The sequence below is a fragment of the Camelus bactrianus genome, chromosome 7, assembly GCF_048773025.1.
Source record: "Camelus bactrianus isolate YW-2024 breed Bactrian camel chromosome 7, ASM4877302v1, whole genome shotgun sequence".
NCBI classification, from domain to species: domain Eukaryota; kingdom Metazoa; phylum Chordata; class Mammalia; order Artiodactyla; family Camelidae; genus Camelus; species Camelus bactrianus.
In genome coordinates this window covers 23766695-23787618 of record NC_133545.1, presented here as the reverse complement: position 1 = coordinate 23787618, position 20924 = coordinate 23766695, and the positions used below count along the sequence as shown (strand labels likewise).

Below are 20924 nucleotides of genomic sequence, written 5' to 3'. Positions count from 1 at the left end.
ATACTTCATGTAACTTGATATAAATTGAGAAAAGATAAATGACAAATTAAGCCCCGTATTCTGCAATCTTAAGCAATTCACCTAATTTCCTCAGTATGATTAAGTGTAAATTGCCTTGGAGTTTTATTATAAGGGTAAGCTGGTAGTTCATCTAACCAAGGTCTTTAATCAAAGCATGCATGCATAAATTATATTATCCACAAAAAAAATTCCTTAATGAAAGTTGCTTCACCTCCTTTTTATCTACTACAGCACTGCTGTTTTTAAATCAACCAGTATTTTAGCAAATTTTCCATTTGTATAAAACTTTATTATTGAAACACTGAAGTAAAAGCTATGAAGACAAATCACTGAATAAAGGCAATATTATACGTTATAATCTTGTTATTTACAAGGACACTTTCTATACAATACACATATAATAGCACTCCCTTTATTATGCTGGTGTGTGATTAACATAATTTGGACTCATGTTTTTTATAATATTGCCTAAGATCATGGGAGGCAGGAAAGAAAAGAAAGCATGATAAACTGTGATATAGATTCTATAATATAGATATGTGTGTGTGTGATTAGATAAGTAGGTTAGATTAGCTAGATAGATAAATACATAGATAGACAGACAGGTAAATTAGATAAATAGATAGGTACCTAGATATTCCATGAGTTCATAAATGTTATTCTGGAATTATATAGCTGGAGGCATTTTCTTCTTATGATTTACTCTATTTACTCAGTGAGCAACCACAGGTCACAGACAGTAAACGTAGGTGTAAGGATTTATACTAAGACTAACAATGGTCTTTATCTTTACAGAGTTTGCATTTAAAATAAGGAAGGCAAAACTAATAATTTTTAAAAATTTAAAAAGTTTTTAAAAATAACCATAAAAATATACTGATATTCAGCAATAAAAAGGAACAAAACTATTGATACATGCTACAACATGGAACCTCAAAATCTTTATGCTAAGTGAAAGGAGCCAGAAGCAAAGATCACATGTTGTTTGACTCTATCTATATGAAATGTCCAGAAAGGTATAGAGACAGAAAGGAAATTAGTGGCTGCTTAGGACTGAGGATGGCAATGAGGACTGACTGCAAACAGGATGGAGATCTTTTTGAATGGCATTGCTTGTTCATGCCTATAAAAATAAAATTCAGTCTTCTTGGTTAAATCAGTTAATATCAACCATCCAAATATCTGAAGTTTTGTTAACTATGAGCTCTTTTGTTAACTATGACCTCCCATTCTATTTGGTATTGAAAATTATACCTATTTTAAACTGTAATTTTAATTTTAACTTGAGAGGGAGATAATATAAACACATGTGCTCGGTTGTCTGAATTCTTCTTAAAATTTTATGAAAATCATAACCATGAGCAAGATCAAAGGTCAGCAAAGCATGGCCTGTGGGCCAGCTGCCGGCTGTAAAATCAAGTTTTACTGCCACACATTCATTTACATATTGTCTATGGCTGTTTTCATGCTATAAGGCACAACTGAGTAGTTGTGACAGAGATTACCTGTCCTGCAAAGCCTAAAGTATATACTATCCAGTGCTTTCAGAAAAAAATTCAACTCTTAAACTAGATTGATGGTGGGCCTACAAAAAGAAGTGGCATTCCTGAAGAGGGTGTGACACTGCAGACTGGTAACTAGCCAAATACGTGATTTGTTTAAAAGCCTTTGGAACAGGGGAAAGAATAACGTGCCACTTTTGACACAAGTTTCTACCTCCATTACACTTAGGGTGCTCTGTAAAGCATAAATGATAATCACATGGCCGTTATTATTTAGAGGGTCATGCCCCTGAAGAATGCAGGCCACATAACACTTCACAGAACCAAAGGGTCAATCTCCGTGGTTCACAAACAACTTTAGTGTGCTACATGATAATGCTTCTAAACTCTTTATATTCTTAATTTTATATTAAAAATATCACTAGCTGGAGAAGGGAGTGAAATTTGTCTCTCAGTGGAAAGAAAGTCTTCTTCATGACTTTAGAGCCTTGTATGGTTTAGAAGTGGCAACAGGTTAAATCATCCAAAGATCAAATCTATTGTGGAAAAGGACAATTAATAACATATTCAGCAGAGCTTAAATATATTTTGATTGGATTAGATATAATGTTTAGCATTTATATGCATTCAGGCTTTCAAAAAATCACAATAAATTCATAAACATAAATAAAGGTATACCTTACTACACAGGCAAGTCCAACCGGTTGCTAACCTCCACTGATCCTACTTCCATATCTTATTTTACAATCACATCTTTTTCTTCTTTCTCAATGTCACAATCTAAGCTCACGTCCTTTTCCTTTCATAATCAGGTTACTGTAATAATTTCTTTTTTTTTTTAATAATAATTTCTTAATACTGTCCCTTCATCTCCATCTCTTCCTTTGTACAATACCATCATATCACCACCATTTTTTTTCTCTCTCGTCTTGTCACCCTTCTCCTAAAACAGCTCTAGGTATTCTCTGTTGCATACAGAATAAAGCCCAGGAATGAGACTGAACACTATTTGCCACTAATCTCCCCAAATACATTCTCCACCATTATTCTTCAAGCACTTTATATTTCAAACAAACTAAACTTAAATATTCCTTGTATAAGTTGTGCAGTGCCCCCATATATGTATGGCTGTCTTCATACACCACGTTGCCTGCATTTCTTTAGGTCAGATCCTAATTCTATCACCTTTGTGACCTTATGTAAGCTTCTTAAACTCTGTCTCAGGATTTTCATCCGCAAAATGGAGTAACAAGAATCTAACACACAGAGACTTTTGAGGATTAGGTGAGATAATACATAAAGAAATGCTCTTATGACTTTGGTGCAATTGCATGTTATCTTCAAGGCACTGCACATCAGGAGGGCCCTTCTCTAAAAACACCTTCTCAAGATTCCCAGAACGAGAAGTGATCTACCCCCTTTTGAATCCCCTTTCACACTTTATCTTCTCTTACAGCACATACAACTTTCTACCCTGTGCATTGTTTTAAAGTTTTATTTTTTAATATAACTTGAACATAGAGTGTAAATACACACAGACATACATCTCTCTCCCTTAATTAATCACTTGCAGACGATATCACCCAAATGTCAGTCACCCTATTTCTTTGAAATATGCAAATAAAAAAATTATACTGATACATTCAAAGTTCAGATGGTAGCTTTGTTTTGACCCAGAATTCATAGCAAATTGAAGACAATTTTGTAAAGACTACAGTGATTCAACCAGAAGATTGTTCTAATTAACTACACTTGTGCCTCTAAGAAAGATGGAATGAATGAGCCCCAAAGCACAGACTCCCTTACCAGAATCTTAGGAAGAAATAAGGCAATAGAAAATAAATCTGTAATTTCAAGTGTAACATTATGTTAAGAGTCTTTAAGATTTTTCCATAATTATCCAAATAACAATAAAAACAGATAAAGGTATATGAGTTAAATGTTATTCACATGTTAAATACTGAAGGTCTGATTTATACTAAGGATTGTGCTAGCTGCTACAAAAGGGAGAGAAACTAGAGTCAAACTGATAATAAAATCACACTGTGATCAGAGCAATGATAGGCACAGTGCAAATACAGGGCAACATCTAACCCAGAAGCATGTTGGGATGCAGGTAAGGTGAGTAAAATATGCTTTAGGGCAAGGTTTCTTAACCTTAGCATTGTTTACATATTGAGCAAGATAATACATTGTTTGGGCGGGGAGGGTGGCTAACCTATGCACTGTGCAACACTAAGGGGCATATCTGGTGTCTGCTCACTAGAATACAGTTATGCCGCTCCAGCTGTGACAATGACAATTTCTCCAGACATTGCCAACTCTCTCCTGGGGGCAAAATCACCCTGGGGTTGAAAACCACCGCTTTAGAGAAATATATATCCTAAATTCTGAATCACCGTGTAGCCTGGTAAAGACGAAGAAATAACATTCTAGAAAAAGAGAACACCAAGAACCAGACCTAGTCAAGAAACCAAAAGTTAAGCAAGGTGTCTGTGGAGCTACAAGTATTTCACTAGGGCTACTGGACAGGGGAAAGGCAAGAGGTTTAAAAAAAAGAAAGGAGTGTTACAAATTGGACTTTCTAAATCTGTAACCTGTAAGGAAGGCAGAAATAGGTATCTGCTGAATGTAGTCTCCCCGCCGCCTTCCCTCCAGAAAAAATTGGTATGTGTAGTAGGGGCCCCAATGACATGGCCTTGCATAAAGCAACTGGCAGACTTGGTCATATTTCATTAATTTTGAAGAGTTTTGCTTACTGGCTATGAAATAGTAAATTTAAAAAGGACACTTTTTTGGTAAGTTTTTTTTCTCTTTTTCTCCATCAGTGAGTTGGCAGTATACCTAAATACATTTCTATGACTTTCTTGTATCTTCACAAACTTGAAAAGCTGTGGGTTATTAATAGCAAGTTTGTACTCCCATGATTTAGATTGAAACAAAGTTGGAGGAAGTTTAAAACTTTCTTTAGCCTGGGACAGGTTGGGGGGGGCGGGCGGGTAGGCTGCTCTCAATGGAGTAACATGACCTCACCACCATCAAATTCTCTGTAATGTGGGTATCTTAAAGACCACAGGATGCCCCAGAGTTGAGTCATTCTGTGTCAAAATATTTACCCCTAAACTTAATATAACTTCATTTTATTCAAGTCTACTAAACTCCAGCTTCATTTAAAGACAAATATAAAAGCTATCTCAAGTATTCATTACACTACACTTCCAAAAGAAAGCTGAAATTTCTAGAAATAAAAAGACTATGATTATTGTATACATAAGGAGAATAATTAAAAGTAGTAATAATAAAACTTAAAATGAGAGGCTAAATACTTTGACTTCTAACATATTCCTTTATACGCTAAAACTCATTATACTTCTTCATTAAAATCCAAACACTAGGACAAACGGCTAGTTGTCCTAGTGAACAGAATGCTACTTCATGAATTTAATTAATTTCATGAATTTTATATTCATTCTATTAAGTATTAATAAGTTATTAATAACACATATCATGTTTTAACATTCATCTGACAAAATGCACTAGGGATATATTGCACACACACACACACACACACCCCTTTGAGAACATGACACCATTTATTCTAGCTATATGAAAAAAAATCACAACTTATGGTATGAGTTTCATATAAACCCTAATCCGGTTTCAAATATTTTTAAATCCAGATACCAGTATCTATATGGCAAATACACCCAATATATTCCTGTAAGGCTTAAAAATACATTAAAATTATGAATGAAGAAACAAAAAAACCAGATTAACAAGCAGACTATAACGTTAAATAATAAATCAGAATTGAGATAAAGAATCCTACCAACCCAAATACCTCCAAACACTCATGTAGAGATTACAGTAAATATACTGCCTAATGATTAAACATTGGGCAATATCTGAATAGCCCTCCTCTTTTTTGAGGAGACCTATCACAAGTCACATACTGGAAGAAGAAAATTCACCCCAGGCTCTGTTAGGTATTGTTCCACAAATCACTATACAGAGGTATAGATATTATGTATGATTTACACATCATATAATTTAATAAATGATTTTGAAACAAGGTAGTTACCAACAAAAAGTTATATCACCGCACACTACATACAAAACAAAATTCCATGCAATACATGCACTATCTGTTCTAAAACACTTAAAATAATTTCAAGGAAATACAGGCTAGTATTTTTCACATCTTCTGATGGGTAAGTCTTTAAGCAAACAAATAAATTATGACTCCACAAGCATTTTAAACATTTGTATTTCAAAACTACCAGTACAAAACCAAAATGCTGGGAAAAGCATCTGTAACATATGTGACAAAAAAGAGATTATCATTATTATATAAGAAGCTGCCAGAAATCACTGAAAAAAGACAAACAACCAAACCAAAAATTAAGGAAGAGAATATATTTTTATTTTCTTAATTTAAGATATACAAAGTTGGGAGGGAAAGTAATATACTGAAGCAGAAGAAAATCTTAAAAATATAGAAGGAAATCAAAACAATTTGTAACTTGAAACTAATTTTTGTGAACCTAGTATTACTAGAATCCATTTACATGATGTAACAAAGCGTTCCACTGAATGCCACTTAAGACATCTTATTTGTAATAATTCTGAATACACAATCTTTCAAAGACCAATTGCCAACTATATGACAGTTCTACCATATAAATAAAGCTGCTAAATGCATATATAACCAATACAATCTAAATGAGTCAGTTTTACCACATATAGAAACCATAAGTTAAATACAGAATTTAAACAAAAATTCTTCTAGAATATAAACAAAGCGTGCACCACAAAAGTATCATAGTCCTTCATAATGATCCCTGAAAAAGACTGCTACAAGAGCAGAAAACTATGCATCAATAAACTGCTGACAACCTACTGATTATAATTATATTTAGTCAACTTCTTCAGCCATTAGCTTTTGAGAAGTTCACATTTTCATTATAAATCTGACAACTTTTGTCACTTTTTTCAAAGTCTGGCATATTAGTCTCTTCTTCCTCATCTATCAAAATCCAATTTATCCTTTAAAGTTCAGCTCTAATGCTATGTCTCTTAGAACCTTTCCCCTGTTAGCATTAATCTCTCCATTGCCACTCTGAAAGCATTCTGCTTATTCCTTTAGCCACGGCATAAAACTGTGCGTTCTATTAGCTAGCTGATTACATTTAGGTCTCCCTCACTTGTAAACTCTCTGAGAGTCATTTTACCTATGCACAATAATCTATGAGTCTACAGACAACAAAAACAAAGCTACACAAGGCTAGCAAAGACATTCTTTAATTGAATGAATAAAAGAATGTACCACAAGTTTCAAGAAAAGAATGAGAAAACTACTGAATTTATAATTCATTAAAATAATTCAAATTATAAACTCATAAAACATTAAGGGTAACATCCTAAATAAACAAGCTAATAATTCATTAGAGGAAAAGGTTATGAAAATCCTGGGATATAGACAATAAGCCAGATGCAAGCCTCAGGGTTCATTAAAGAAGTAATTCCTGATACAAGAAAGCAAACAATACAAAGGTTCAGTGACGGGGGAATAAAGATTCTTCTCCACCTTCATTCTCCAAGTGGAAACCTACTTCCTAATGGCATGGACAGAATAGCTGGAAAATAGTGTTGAAAGAGGCTTAGTTCACCTTTCCAAATCCTTAAACGGGTAAGTGATGATCAGCTGTGCCCTGGATGTCCTCAATTCCTGCAAGTAAGATAGCTAAGCACTGGAGAAGAGTCTCTCCTCACTCAACTAGACATTGCAAATTTTTAGCTCTTGGGAAATGGAAAACTCCATGCCTGCCCAAACCACAACCTACATCTTACATAAAAGGTAAGTCCATCATTCAACTTTAAAATACAGATTTGAAAAGCATGGTATGTTATACAATGAAGATTCCATCTTACACAGTCAACAATAAAACGGACAAGTAGAGTCTTGTAAATTGGGGGGAAGACTAAAACCAAAGCGAAATCATGAATAATTATAATCATTGTATTGTAAGGATTATCTGTCTTAACTATAAATGTAAATTTCTTGAGGGTAGACACAATGACATGAATCTTTGAATGTCCCCATGTCTAACACCTGGCTTATAGAAAGTACTCAATAAATGTTTGTTAAATAAATGAACAAATGAGTGAACTGAAAAGCAGAACTACATATTTATTTATTTTGCTTCAAATGCCATACATTAAGCCAAAATGTATGTTGTGGTTTTGATATTAACTAAATATTCAAATAACTGAGTATTAACATGCCTCGGATCAGGATTTTGCAATCTGAGACTCAAAGGCAGTGGGGACCAAACCTTTGACACTGTATGTCTAAGTCCTTATGCATGCATGTGCATTTTTCTAAGGCAGGCTATCTAGCTGTCGTCATTTTTTCATAAAGGTGTAGGACTGCAAAAGGGTTAAAACTTCTAAAGAAACATTATCAATTTTGAAAAATAAAAATTATTATGAAATATTAGATACAATTTTATGTTGTACTAGATGCTTTAATGTCTCTCTCTGATGAATCAGAAAGACTCCTGGATCTTACGGAGCACCAGTGAGTCATTAATTACTCAGTAATTAATAAAATTTTTTCAACCATTTAAATGTGGAATATGTGGGAGTTTATTACTATGCTTTAAGAAATTAAAAGACAGTAACTACATAATCATTAATAGGCAACCAATATGACTCACTCAAACAAAAATATTCAAACAGTTTAGCTGTACAACATCAATAGATAAATGGCAAGTCAGTCTCATAAGTGAAAACAGTACTTTCACACAGACAAAATCAGCAATCCAGAGTTAGGTGGGATGTTTTACAGAACAAGAAAAGGCAGAAATCCTATGGCTCTATCTCATAGTACTCTATCCTAAGAACTAAAAGTAAAACAGACAGGAGCTCTTAGAAGTCTAATGTTTTGGACAAAATGTTAGTAATTTGATTATAATGCTCAGTAAATAGCTAAAACAGGTGTCCTTTTTCTAAGAAACTGAAGAGCAAGAGAAAAAGCCTGCTTCTAGAAACACTGTAACATACAAAAAACTGCTCAGTTTAACCAAGCTGCTTTTTCTAAAATGGAGAAATTCTGAAGGGAGGTGAAGTATGAAAATAATCTAGCATGGTAATGCATTCCGGAGGAAAGTTGGGGAAGGAACCAGTCATGTGCCATATTATGTGGCACAAAAGGCTGGGACTTCTAGGGCCTCAAAATCTGGGGAAAGAACAACAACAACAACAAAAAAAGGAGAGGTGAGCAGTGAAAACTGAAGATGCAGATATTTTGACTATTCTCTCTCCCTTCCTCTGGACTCAAATATTAGGAGAGTAAGCACAAGCCAGGTTCCCCGTACTCTTCCCACTTGCTTAGAGTGAGCAGGCATTATGATACTAAACAAGTAAGCATGACCCTATGCTATTAACAAGCCTGGATGGAAATGTTTTATGGCCTGCCTCCATTTACCTTATTGAGCAAGAACAGAGTAGAAGTCTAAAAATACACTGAGCTATTTGTTAAAATCTGAGACAAAGTTAAAACTATGTGCGATCTAAACCTTTATATGCGTGATCTAAAAAAATCTGCCCAATGTTAACTATGCAAGGCAGAAAACCTAGCTCTATCTAGCCAGCTCTCCAAAGCAAAAGTAAATGTGAAGCTTTCAAAGATAATAGCAATAAAATCTCAAAATCTGAAGAAAGTGGCAATAAGCTTTCCTTCCTATATGAAAGACGCCATATTATGTACCCTGATGAGTCATTAACAAAATCAATTTTGATATACAATGATCTTTTAATATACATTGTCTCCCTAACCTTTGAGAATGGCTCAGTTTTCATGATGAATCTCATCACAAATAAACAAGAATGTGAGTATCATTAGTCATTTTAATAACAGGACTAACAGACTTCTCCAAGAATAAAAGCTACAATTCCTCCAAAATTGACTATAAAGCTTGGGAAATAAAGCATTTGCTACAGAAATAAGACAGCAGTATGCTCAGGTCATGTGTAATCACTGTTACTGAGGATGAGAAGCAGTCTTCAAGAGAAATTTTAGTCAAGACGTAAAGATACTAAATTGCACCAAACTGCCTCTATTGCACTGAATTTAACATTTATAAAATGAATTTTAATGAAAAATTCTAGCTAATGATAAATAACAGAAGAAATTTCTTTTCCATCTACCTAAATTTGAGTTGCATAAAGATAATTTTCCTCCACATGACTATTATGTACATCAAGATGTAACATTTAGGTTGTGGCCTGTATTTCTGAAATAATATTGCTTTATGTAGAGGCACAGCTGTGGATTGCTCCTGTACATTTGTTCCAGTGCTTCTTAGAGGTAATACTAATGAAATTGATCTTTTCCTGAACACAAAAATCAGTGCTATTTGCCTGACTCTCCTGCAGCATGCTAAACGATGAGCTCTATCAACAGAAATAAAAACGTTAAGTGTAACTAAAATTTTAAGACAGATAGCTTTAAAATGTTACCATCTTGCTAGCAGTAAAGAGATCTTGCTCTATCTTAAGACATATTTTAGAGTTTCAATGAATACGCTCAGATTAAATTGATGACATTCATTTTAATTTAGTATCTCAGAAGAAATAGAGAAACATTATCTTTGTAATAAAAGTTGGCTTATTACCACTCATGAATTTTTTATTAAGAAACTGGATCTAACTAAACATATCTGATAAAGATGCATATGAATATATAATAACTATTATAGTTCCCCCATGCTTTCATTATATATATGATTTAATAACACTGTCAGAAGAAAATGATTACACTGTCTAATGTCAACTTAAAACTAATACTGAGTCATCAATGTTTTAAACACAGCTATCATTTTATGTTATAATACTATCATTCTACGTTATTTTTGAAAATTGTGTATTTGCTGATTAATTTACTGAAAACTTTCAACAGTAAGAATTTGCAACATATCAAGTGCAAAAAAGCTTTAAAATTATATATTCCACCAAGTTAGATGGATATTATTATCAATAATGTAGCTTATTCCTGAATGTGGCAAGCCAATGAAAGGACAGATAACACTTGAAATTGAAGAGGATCACAGTGATTAGACCTTTATAGCCAATTCTCAGAATGGGCAATGAAAGATTTGGGGGAAAAAAATAAGACCTTGAGAAGAAATTATTAAGGTGAAAGTATGCAAATGTATGCTGAATGGTATGCTATGGTATGGAATGTAGACTTTGGAACAAAGTAAAGTTGAATGAAAATATTTGAGAAATTTATATGTAAACAAAAATTTCTCTGCTTCAAACTTACTGTTTAATTTTTCCATTCCTGCTAAAATAACAGAAATCAGGGCTTTTCAATAAAACATCCCTTTGTCATCTTCTAACTTAGGTGCCACCTGTTTCAAACTATTCTCATCTCTAGATTTAACAGTCTTCACATGGTCATTTTCACATAAACTAAGTCTTGACTTTACACATTAACAAAGTCTTCTGACCACATAAAAATAAGACTTCTTCCTCTAACCATCCCACCAAAGAGTACACTTTGAGCTTATGCCACAATGAAATTGCATATGTATAGTTCAATAAATAAAATCTTGAAAAAATATTAACTCAAGGAGAACATTTTTGTGTTGCCAGCATGAGCCACAGCAGCTGGCATGTAGTAAAGACTATTTCATCAACACCACCACTGTTTCAGATTTTTCACACCTTACAATTAACAGTGAAGCATCGCTTTTCTTTTCTTAATGACAGATAAAACAATGATGCCTTTTACAAACGATGTTGTTTCAAATTAGAAGAGTAATACATGTTAAATCTAGATGAACTGAATTAAACCAAGGTCAAAGTGTGTTGTCTGTTAACTATATGAATGCTCAGAAAACTGAAATTCATGTTTTTTGATTCATTCTTTTACACATTAGTCTGTTTAAAAGCTTACATTATTATATAGGTTATACCTTCTTAATTATCTTTAAAAAAACCCAAGTACTATGTCCTTTGACCGGGGTGTTTAAACATTTTACATTTAAAGTAATTACCAATAGGGAAGAACTTATTATTGACATTTTCTTAATTGTTTCCTGTCTGTCTTGTAGCTCTTTTGTCCCATGTTTCCTTACAGTCCTCCTTTGTGTTTCACTGATTTTTTTTTTTCTGTCATGACATATTCTGACTCCTTTCTCATTTCCTTTTGTGTATCACCTGTAGGTACTGTCTTTTTGATTACCACAAAGTTTACATAAAACACCTTACAGTTGTAACTATCTTAAGCTGATAAAAAATAAACATCTATCACATACAAAAGCTCTACACTTTTGCTGCCCCCTACACATACTTTGTTACTGACATCACAATTTATATCTTTTTATATTATGTACCCACTAACGTATGTTTATAGATAGCTTTATACTTTTGTCTTTTAATTTCTATACCAGAATTACAATGACCTACATAATGTCATTGTGCTATTACAGTATTCTGTACTTGTCTATAAATTTACCTTTTCTAGCTTATTTTATACTTTCATATGCTATTTTATACTTTCATATGCTGTCATGTTGCTATTTAGCATTCTTTTCTTTATTTTTTCTTTAGAACCTAAAAACCATGTTCATATTTATTTTGTAAATAAAAATGGCCAAAAAATTTGTATCAATATTGTTTGACAATTATAAACCAGAATTGAGCTTCTAAGACAGGGTACTGAAGGAGCTGTGTTCCTGAAACCAATACAGCAGTTCCAGTCCATTAAAATCCTGACCAATTTTAATACTTACCAGTTCCTTTGCTTAGATATGGAGGCTTAAAGAACTTCACAACACCATAGACATTGACAATCATGCCACTCTTGAGTTGATTCAGGGGTGTATATACATAATGTGTTGCTTGAACCTAGAGAAAGACAGTGAATATATCAATATTAAGTATTTAGACTTTAGAATCATGTAATGATCAAACATGTAAGTTAGAAAGTCCACCTGCAGCTTTTCCTTTTAAGTGTCTAAAAAGAGGTTGTCTGAAAAAAAGGAAATGCACAGCTTACAAAGGTTACTATATAAACCAACTAGCTTTTCTTATAAGTAACTTTGATTATAAATGGTGTAATTTGTAAACAACTCTAAAAATACAGTTTAAGAGATTTTCACCCTGGTTTTTAACCTTAACTAATATCACTTCAAAACTGGTGGCATATATATATGGTTTTTTTTCTATTTTGCTATGAAGATTTTTACTAAGACCTAAATAAACCTAGGTTTTGATTGTAAATGATATAAAGACATTAAAAATGGTAATAAAAGAAAAAAATTCTGAAATAACTGTACATACGTTTGGAAAACAGAGGGGAAGTGATTTACAAGGATATGTCTGCATATTAGTCAAACAATCCTGAAAAGGGTTCAGACATCTGGTCCCATCACCCACCCATTTCACTCCCAATTGGAAATAAAGTTACCTATCATACTAAGAGTTAAAAATTTAAAAATCACATCAGAATGAATTCACTGATTTTTTTCCAAGGAAGCTGATCCCTCAGGTCAAACACAATAGGGTCAGGGCTTGCGCAGAAATCTTACAAAGTGGATCAAATATATACATGCATATATATGTGTGTATGTGGGTGGGGGAGTGTACATTTCTAAATTAAAATGACTATCATCTTACCAAAGACATTGATTCAGTAGAAAAATCTCTGACGCATTTAACATAAACCTGAAAAAAAAAAGAGGGTTTATTTGTATATAAATAATGTCCAATGTGATGATAGAGCTTTAATTGTATAAAACTATACACTTAACTGTATAATAATCAAATTCACTAGAATAGTATAAAGTTATGGCTTACAAATTAAATTAAGAGTAACACATACAAAGTTGTCTAAGCTAAGCTTCAGTTTAAATCATTAATTTTAATATCATAGGATCACTTCTGGCCAATACCCTGTATAGACTAAAAAAAAAAAAACAAAAAACCACCCAAAACAAAGAAAAAACCAAAAACCAGGCAGATGCTGCTCTGTGGGCAACTCTACTTCTCTACCTGACAGCCTTGACCAAACAGGTAGTCTCCAAAGGAGTATTGAGGGAGAGGGTGGTGAAGAGAGGAAGAGGATGGACACCTTCATAAGAATGAAATAGGAGGAAATCAGTTTTATCTAAAGAGGGGCCTTTGATCAATTTAAGGTAAAATCAAGCCGACCATCAAAAGAGGCTGATGGTATAACTGCCAAGAATAAGATCAAGAGTGTCTGTGAAGTTTAAAAATTTAACAAACAACTGTCTTTAGAGGATCTTTCTCTTCTACTTGGATTCACTTTAAATACAAAGGCAAGAAAAGGATTTCTATTTTTTTAAACTTAAAATATTCAATTAAAATAATTCAGTCAGACCAAAGAGTTTATCTGCTGATTTACAGAACTACTTTGATTCCATCACTTTAGCTCATTAAAACCACAATATGGTTAGAGACTAAAAGTTACATATTTACATAAACAGTTGATCTGAAGTCTTCAGATGCTTTCAAAAATAAGCAATGTTTACTATCTCTGCTTGTAGATGCAGATGCTGTCAAAACAACAAATCCAGCCACTGCAATGGTGTCCTACATAGGAAAAAAAAATTTTTAAATCATCAAAATACCTGTAAGTCTGAATGCCATATAGATCCTTATTTTTATTACTGTTTAAAAATAGGAAAATATCGTTTCTATAAAATGAAAAACTGGTTAGCCTAAACTTATTTAATGCTTTTTGAATATAAGATTGAAACTACCACCTCCTGTAAAAGGGTCTCAGCAATGTAACCACAGTTAAGTACACTGCCCCACTTTGCAAACCAGGAGCGCACTAACTAAACCACTTAGAAATTTTTATTTCTTTAGTGGGACTTCAAAAATCAATGTTTATCTCAATTTATGTGAATAAGTCTGCATGGATAAACACAATGAAAAGGCAGTGATGATTCAACAGGATGGAAATTAAACGAAATTAAATCTCAGAAAGACTACATTGAGAAAGACATGTCATTAGTGCAAAAATTCTCATTACAAAGCTAATAAATGTGCATAAAGATCCAGGGTATGAGACATAAATGAGAAATTTTCATTTGCATACGAAAAAGAACAAAGGTGTTTTCTTTCTACTTAGATTTGTAACAGAAATAAGAAGCCAATCTCCATTTATTCCTGCCTCTCTCATTCTTTATTTAAATCTCCCTTTCCTTCTTTTTCAAATACTGGAACATCCACACTCAATGAGTTTTGTCTTGCTGCATTATATACGTGTTTTATATATATATATAAAATATCCTCTAATTATAACACCAAAACCTTAAGATACACTGAGATTCCTGGGCTTTAGGCAGCTTCCTTCAATAATCTTAATCTCTACCAAATGGAAGTCTTCTCCATTAGTGATTTTTGCTTTGCACACACAAGGGTGTGGTGTCAATCCCTAGGATTCTCTATTTAGATCCATTAACTAGGCTGTGAGAATCCTGAAGACAAGGGTCATGTCTTATTCTGCTTTGTATTTACAGGGCCTGGCACAAAGTAGGCTCTCCATAAACTGTCTATGAATCAAAGGAAGGATCATAAAATGCCTTTCTAAAATCTCTGGCCCTATCCAGATACTTTAACTCCGCTAATTTCTGCATTTATTTTCTGCAAGTGAGACTGCAAACACAATAGTGTATGTGCTGTTAATGCTAAATAACCACAATTCTTCAAAGTTAAATGGATAAAATTTTCCTTCTCACTGAAGAGTTTCTGTTTCTACCATGTTTTAGGCAGTTTTAAAGGGGAATAAAACAAACAGTAAATTTTTTCTGGAATAATTACTTTTAAAAACTGAAAAATATACAATTTTTGTCAATTTACTTTAGACCAGTATATTCTGATTTAAATGAAAATTTATGATCTTAGTCAAAGATTTAAAGTTGTTTAGTCAAACTAACATAGGAAGATAAACAGAAGTAGAGAAGTCATTGGTTTGTCAGTTCCAAAGTCTCTTCAAAGTACAAAAAATAACCTATCTCATGTTATTTTCTATTTCACTTAAAAATGTCTTAAACATAAATATTATACCGAAATAAATACACTAAATGCAAGTGTCAGTGGTAGGGATGCACATTTTTCTATTTTTCTGTATAATCTGAACTTTTAAAGAATAGTATTTCTTTCATGATGGAGAAAGAATAAATCATTACAAGCAGGATATCAGTACTTACATCAAAATGAAAAAAAAAAACTATTCTATTTTAACATTAGCAACACAACTCAGTTAAAAAGTTACAACTCTTCCTCTAGCATACATTTGAAAACACGGAAATAACAACCAAAAACACATTTTAAGAAAAGAAAAATGACATTTATTTATAAACATGAATTTACATTTGAATATACACATATAAATTGCACTGAAGACCCTCAGTGATCTCATGTGACCTTGCCTGTTTTATCTCCATATACTTCCATTCAATATTATACAAATCAGATTCTTGTATGCCCAGTGCTTTTCCACAGATATTTTTTGCGTATTCTGAGCCCCCACTAATTATAAATAGCATTTTTCTCTTCTGCACCTATCTGATCCTATCTTTTGAAATCTGGGCTGTACATGCTTCTTCCCTGTGAGGTCTCCATTAGATTGTACCCCAAAGAAGGAAGAAGGAATAATTCTTCCTTCTGCTGAACTTTCCTAGTCAGCATTTCAATATTTTTCATGTTGTATGTATACTTGTAAACTTTTCTTAGTCTTTTTACTGCCCTGAAAACTCTATAAAATTATTGGGACTAAGAATGTCTTATCTACCTGAAAAACCCCTACAAGTGACTGGTGGAGGCTTCTGTTCATAACCAGAGATCAACAAACATATGTTGAATAAATTAATTAACATTGGTAAAAACTGAAGTACAGATCTAAATAAAAGAGAGGAAAAACTAAATGGCTCTTAGACTCATTCCCATGAATTTGTTAATCATACTGGCTTTCAAATTAATTCAAATACAGAGAATAAGAAAGATAAATATACAATAGGCTGTACTAGTTTGTATAAACATTCATTAGATTGAGTTGAGAATGAGATTTAATATGCATTGTTCTAAGTTTCTGAGAAGAGCATACTGAAGCCATTCAAACAAGAATGGGAATGACACAGGTCAGTGGGAAGAGTGCAGCATTCTGACATACCAGAGTAGGCATCTCTCAATCTGACGAAAATAGTATTAAGGAACCAGCCCGAGAATCATAACCAGGTTACTAAAAATGATAAGGCTTTAATCACTATCTTCGCATGAATGTCTTGAGTTAAAACACACTTGGTATGACTGAAATCTTTGAACTAACTCAGGATTCTCACATACCAGTAAAGGGGTCACTTCCTTTTTGTGTCACAGTGCCTTAGAAAGAGTGAATCCTCATCATTAAACAATTAATTTAGCCAATAGGAATATTTCTACCGCAAACCAGACTCAGAGAAAATGAATGAAATCAGTACAGGTCTTTTTAACATGTGTTCTTTAAAAATGAACAATTACAAGGAAAAAAAAATCCAACAACTTACTTGCATTTAAACAAATGGTTTTTACATGCTAACACAACCAGTGGTGATATAGGAAGTAAATCAACAGGTAACAAAAATGTAAACCACAAAATTAGTGTATTCATTTGCTAATTTTTAATGGATAAACTATTAAAAATTCTCCAGTCATTACACTTAATAAGCAGGAAAAGGGCAAAGAAAATATGAAACTGATAATCCAAAAAGAAAAACTTTTCTGGCTTTAACAAACATTAAGTAATTTTTACTACCCTGACCTTGAAAATACCATTAGGTTATCATATCTTAAAACACTGTTACAGAGTGAAAGGGTACAGGGAAAAGCTACAGACCTGATGTCATGACAGTGCAGTGATTGACAGAAAATGCTTTTCTAATATAAAAAAATGCATTTCATAGGTATTAGCATCTCTTGGACCATGTTAACACCAAGGACGTAATTACGTAATATTAGCATAAAAATCAAAATCTTTAAATGGTCAACAAACTATTTTATGATCTGATGCCTACCCAGCTCACCAACCATATTTTGTGTGACTCACTCTGGAATTGTGCCTTCCCTTAATTCTTCAGCTTTCCAAGGATCCTCACTCAGGACCTCTGTAAATGCTGTTCTCTCTTACTGATCTGCTCTCCCAGGACCCCTGTGCTCGTTCTTTCTGCTACTTCTCTCACTCTGCTACTCAATCTTAGTACATACTACAATTGGATAAAATAATTAATTAAATAACAGTTGTTTAATTCCATTCTTCTCCACTCCACACTATTCCATGATGGCAAGGTGCATACCTGTCTTAATCAGTTAAGATGTCTGACATCAAGTACAGAAGACAAAAAATATTCAACAAGTGTTTGGACAACTCAAAGAATAACTAAATATATGAATACACACACACACACACACACACACATATATAAAATGTATCTTCATTACATCTTAAACTGTACAACTACTACAAAACTTACTTCATAGAATCTTAGCATTTTATAACTGAAAAGGACCTTAGAGATCATGAAATCTAACACCTTCGTTTTTCAGATAAGAAAATAAGGGCCAGTGAGGCTAAATGAACAGCCTAAGGTCACATGCAAATAATTAGTTGTAGACCAAGACAAGAATCGGATCTCCTGACTTCCACTGACAGCTACTGCTCTACCTTCTTTTTCAGAACTAAATCTTACAGGGATGGGGAAAAAAAAATGTATTTAAAAAAGTCTATACTTTTGACAGTTTTGTGATAAAATTAAAAAAAAACTTCCAAAATTCTTTGGGAAAGTATTTCTTATTTTATATCTACATATTAAATGTTAAAACTCTTTCTAAATGAAAGGTAAAACTGAAAAAAATGCCTCATATGGAGCGAGTTTCAGTTAAAGCATTTGTATTCCTGAAAAATGTATCATTAATTTACCAAAGCAAAACTGTCTGGGGTTTTTTGTTGTATTCAAATACAGAACTAATCTTAAGGGAACAAGTGATAAAGAAGAACATGTAAGAACTAGATTAGAAAATTCACTCTTTTATGCAAAAAATTTTACCTTTGACTTGCAACAATCTTTAAACTTAATACTATGAACTCTAAAATAAATAGCCTAATAATATTAGACCTCCCCAATGATCAACATTTGTGGATTTAAACCCAGAAAGAATTTACAGTAAACTGTGACTTCAGTCTTCTCAACATTTTTAAAGGAGAAACCCCTTGACTTACCATTATTAACATCCTGTTATCTGACAAGTAGTAATTAGATGTATAGTTCTATTCTATTTTAATGAATACCTAATTAAAGGTATGATTGTGTATGTGTGTGTATACATGCTTTATATACTTTATTTCCTAGTCTCTTTTCTGTCAGATAATACTTGTTTAGTATATTTGCCTCTAGAACTCCACAGCGTCATACCAACCATACGCAAATTATACCTCAATCAAAAAATTTTAAATTGCATCGAAAATCACCCTAGTTATCATTCTGAGAGAAACAGTCTAATGAACTGTCCTAGGAGTTTTAGGACATGAATTGCACGGCAGTTCTCTTATTTCCTCAAATTCTAAAGTAAGATTTTAAGATGTAATGCTGATTTAATAATTTTTCAGAGAGAAAAAAAAATCACTACACTAATTCATTTATTTGTTCAAAATATAAATTAGAAAAAAATTAACCGATTTATCACCTCTTCACAGAAACTTTAGCAAGAGACAAAACCTGAGTTTGGCAATGTAGTCCCCAAATTCCTATACAAGAAAAAAAGAAGTAGCTGCTCTGATAGTTTCCTTGGAATGGGTCTTTAGTCTCCACAGACACAGGTTCTGCAAAAATTAGCACCATTTCTCAATAATTCTCCACTGAATTATTTATAAATGATCACAATTTTTGAAAATATACTAAGCCAGAACTATTCAGAATTCTCAGCTAATCCAATGCCCTCACTTTATACTTGGTTCAATTCAGATCTGCAGATAGTCAATGGTTACTCAAAATCTAATACTCATCTAGTGGAAAAGCAGGAACCAGAAGCCAAATTCCTGAGCTCAGGTTCAGAAGTCCTTCCCCTCTCCTGCTCTCCCCGACTGGGGCCATCTCTAGTTACAGTGAGATGATAATAGAGTAACAACAATAATAGTTGCCATGTACAGAGTTCCTGGTAAGTGCCAGTGGCAAATATATTTTATCTCTAATCCTGACAACAATCCAGAAAGGTAGGTATTATTATTTCCATCTTAAGATTTTTTTAAATAATTAACTTTAGTTAGTTACTCTTTTAATCTTCAGATTAAAGAAATTTTTCTTTAATCTTTAAAGATTTTTTTATTTTAAAGGTTGAATGGAGTCAAGGGTTTTTGTTCCAGGTCATCCCTGCTAGGATTTAGACACTGCTGTGTCTGGAACATGACCTCATACTTCAGAGCCTTTGTAACTGCTAGAACACTGGCCTAGAACACTCTTCCTCCAAGTATCTGAAGGATCACTTCTTCATTTCTCTCAAGTCTCTGCTCCTTCACCACCACAGAAAAACATCTTTCCTCCCCTTTTTCTCCTCACACCTTCTCTCTCTTCCACTGTTTTACTTTCTCCACAGCACTGTTTGCCACTCGAAAAACTAGGTATTTATTTGTTTATTGTCTGATTTTTGCCACTAGAAAGTAAAGTGTATTAAGACAAGAACTTTGTCTATTTGGATCACCTGTGCCTAGAAACAGGCCCTGGCTCAGAATAGGAATTTTTAAAATTCAACTTCAGAACTCAAGGAGCAAATGTTCTTACAGACTTACATGGTAAATACCGTCTCAAACACTGAAACCTACTTTTCTGCAACCTACAAACACACAACTTATCAATTCTTTGTCAGTTCAATCAATGCTTTAGTTCTGGTCTTAATACATCCAGGATAGCTTCTGAATTACTGTTAAGTTCTCCACGCTGATTTCCCCACCTTAGTCTCTTCCCAACAGAAGAAAATAACTGAAAAATAATTTATGAGGTAATCAGGAAAACTGAAACACTGGCTTGATATTTGGTTATATGAAGGAATTACTGTTAAATTATTTAAGGCATAATAATGAAATTGTGTTTATGTGTATATATAAACAGACAGCAAGACAGATACATACACAGACGTGTGTATATATACATGAATAAATTGATATTTCATGATTTATAAAAACTGATGCTAATACTTCAATAGTATAATGGTACCATGGTATGTATTCATTTGTGTATACACATATACATATATATATATATGTATATAATTTTAGGATGCTTTTTTCAAATACTTAAATTTTTATGGTTTAAATTACAGAATTCCTCATATTTC

General features: G+C 33.0%; 1 protein-coding gene across 5 annotated transcripts in view; it reads right to left on the bottom strand.

Annotated features, from left to right (window-relative positions):
* Window positions 1-20924, bottom strand: part of POT1 (protection of telomeres 1) — a 78258-nt gene that overhangs the window by 46694 nt on the left and 10640 nt on the right. For 4 of the 5 annotated variants that reach the window (XM_010947582.3, XM_074367138.1, XM_074367139.1 and 1 more), the window contains 3 exons: window positions 14034-14147; window positions 13212-13259; window positions 12326-12440 (listed from right to left, as the gene is read on the bottom strand). In XM_010947582.3, the coding sequence (XP_010945884.2) occupies window positions 12326-12440; window positions 13212-13259; window positions 14034-14147 (277 nt within the window). The remainder of the gene's footprint in view (window positions 1-12325; window positions 12441-13211; window positions 13260-14033; window positions 14148-20924) is intronic. The other variant, XM_074367141.1, reaches the window with a different exon arrangement.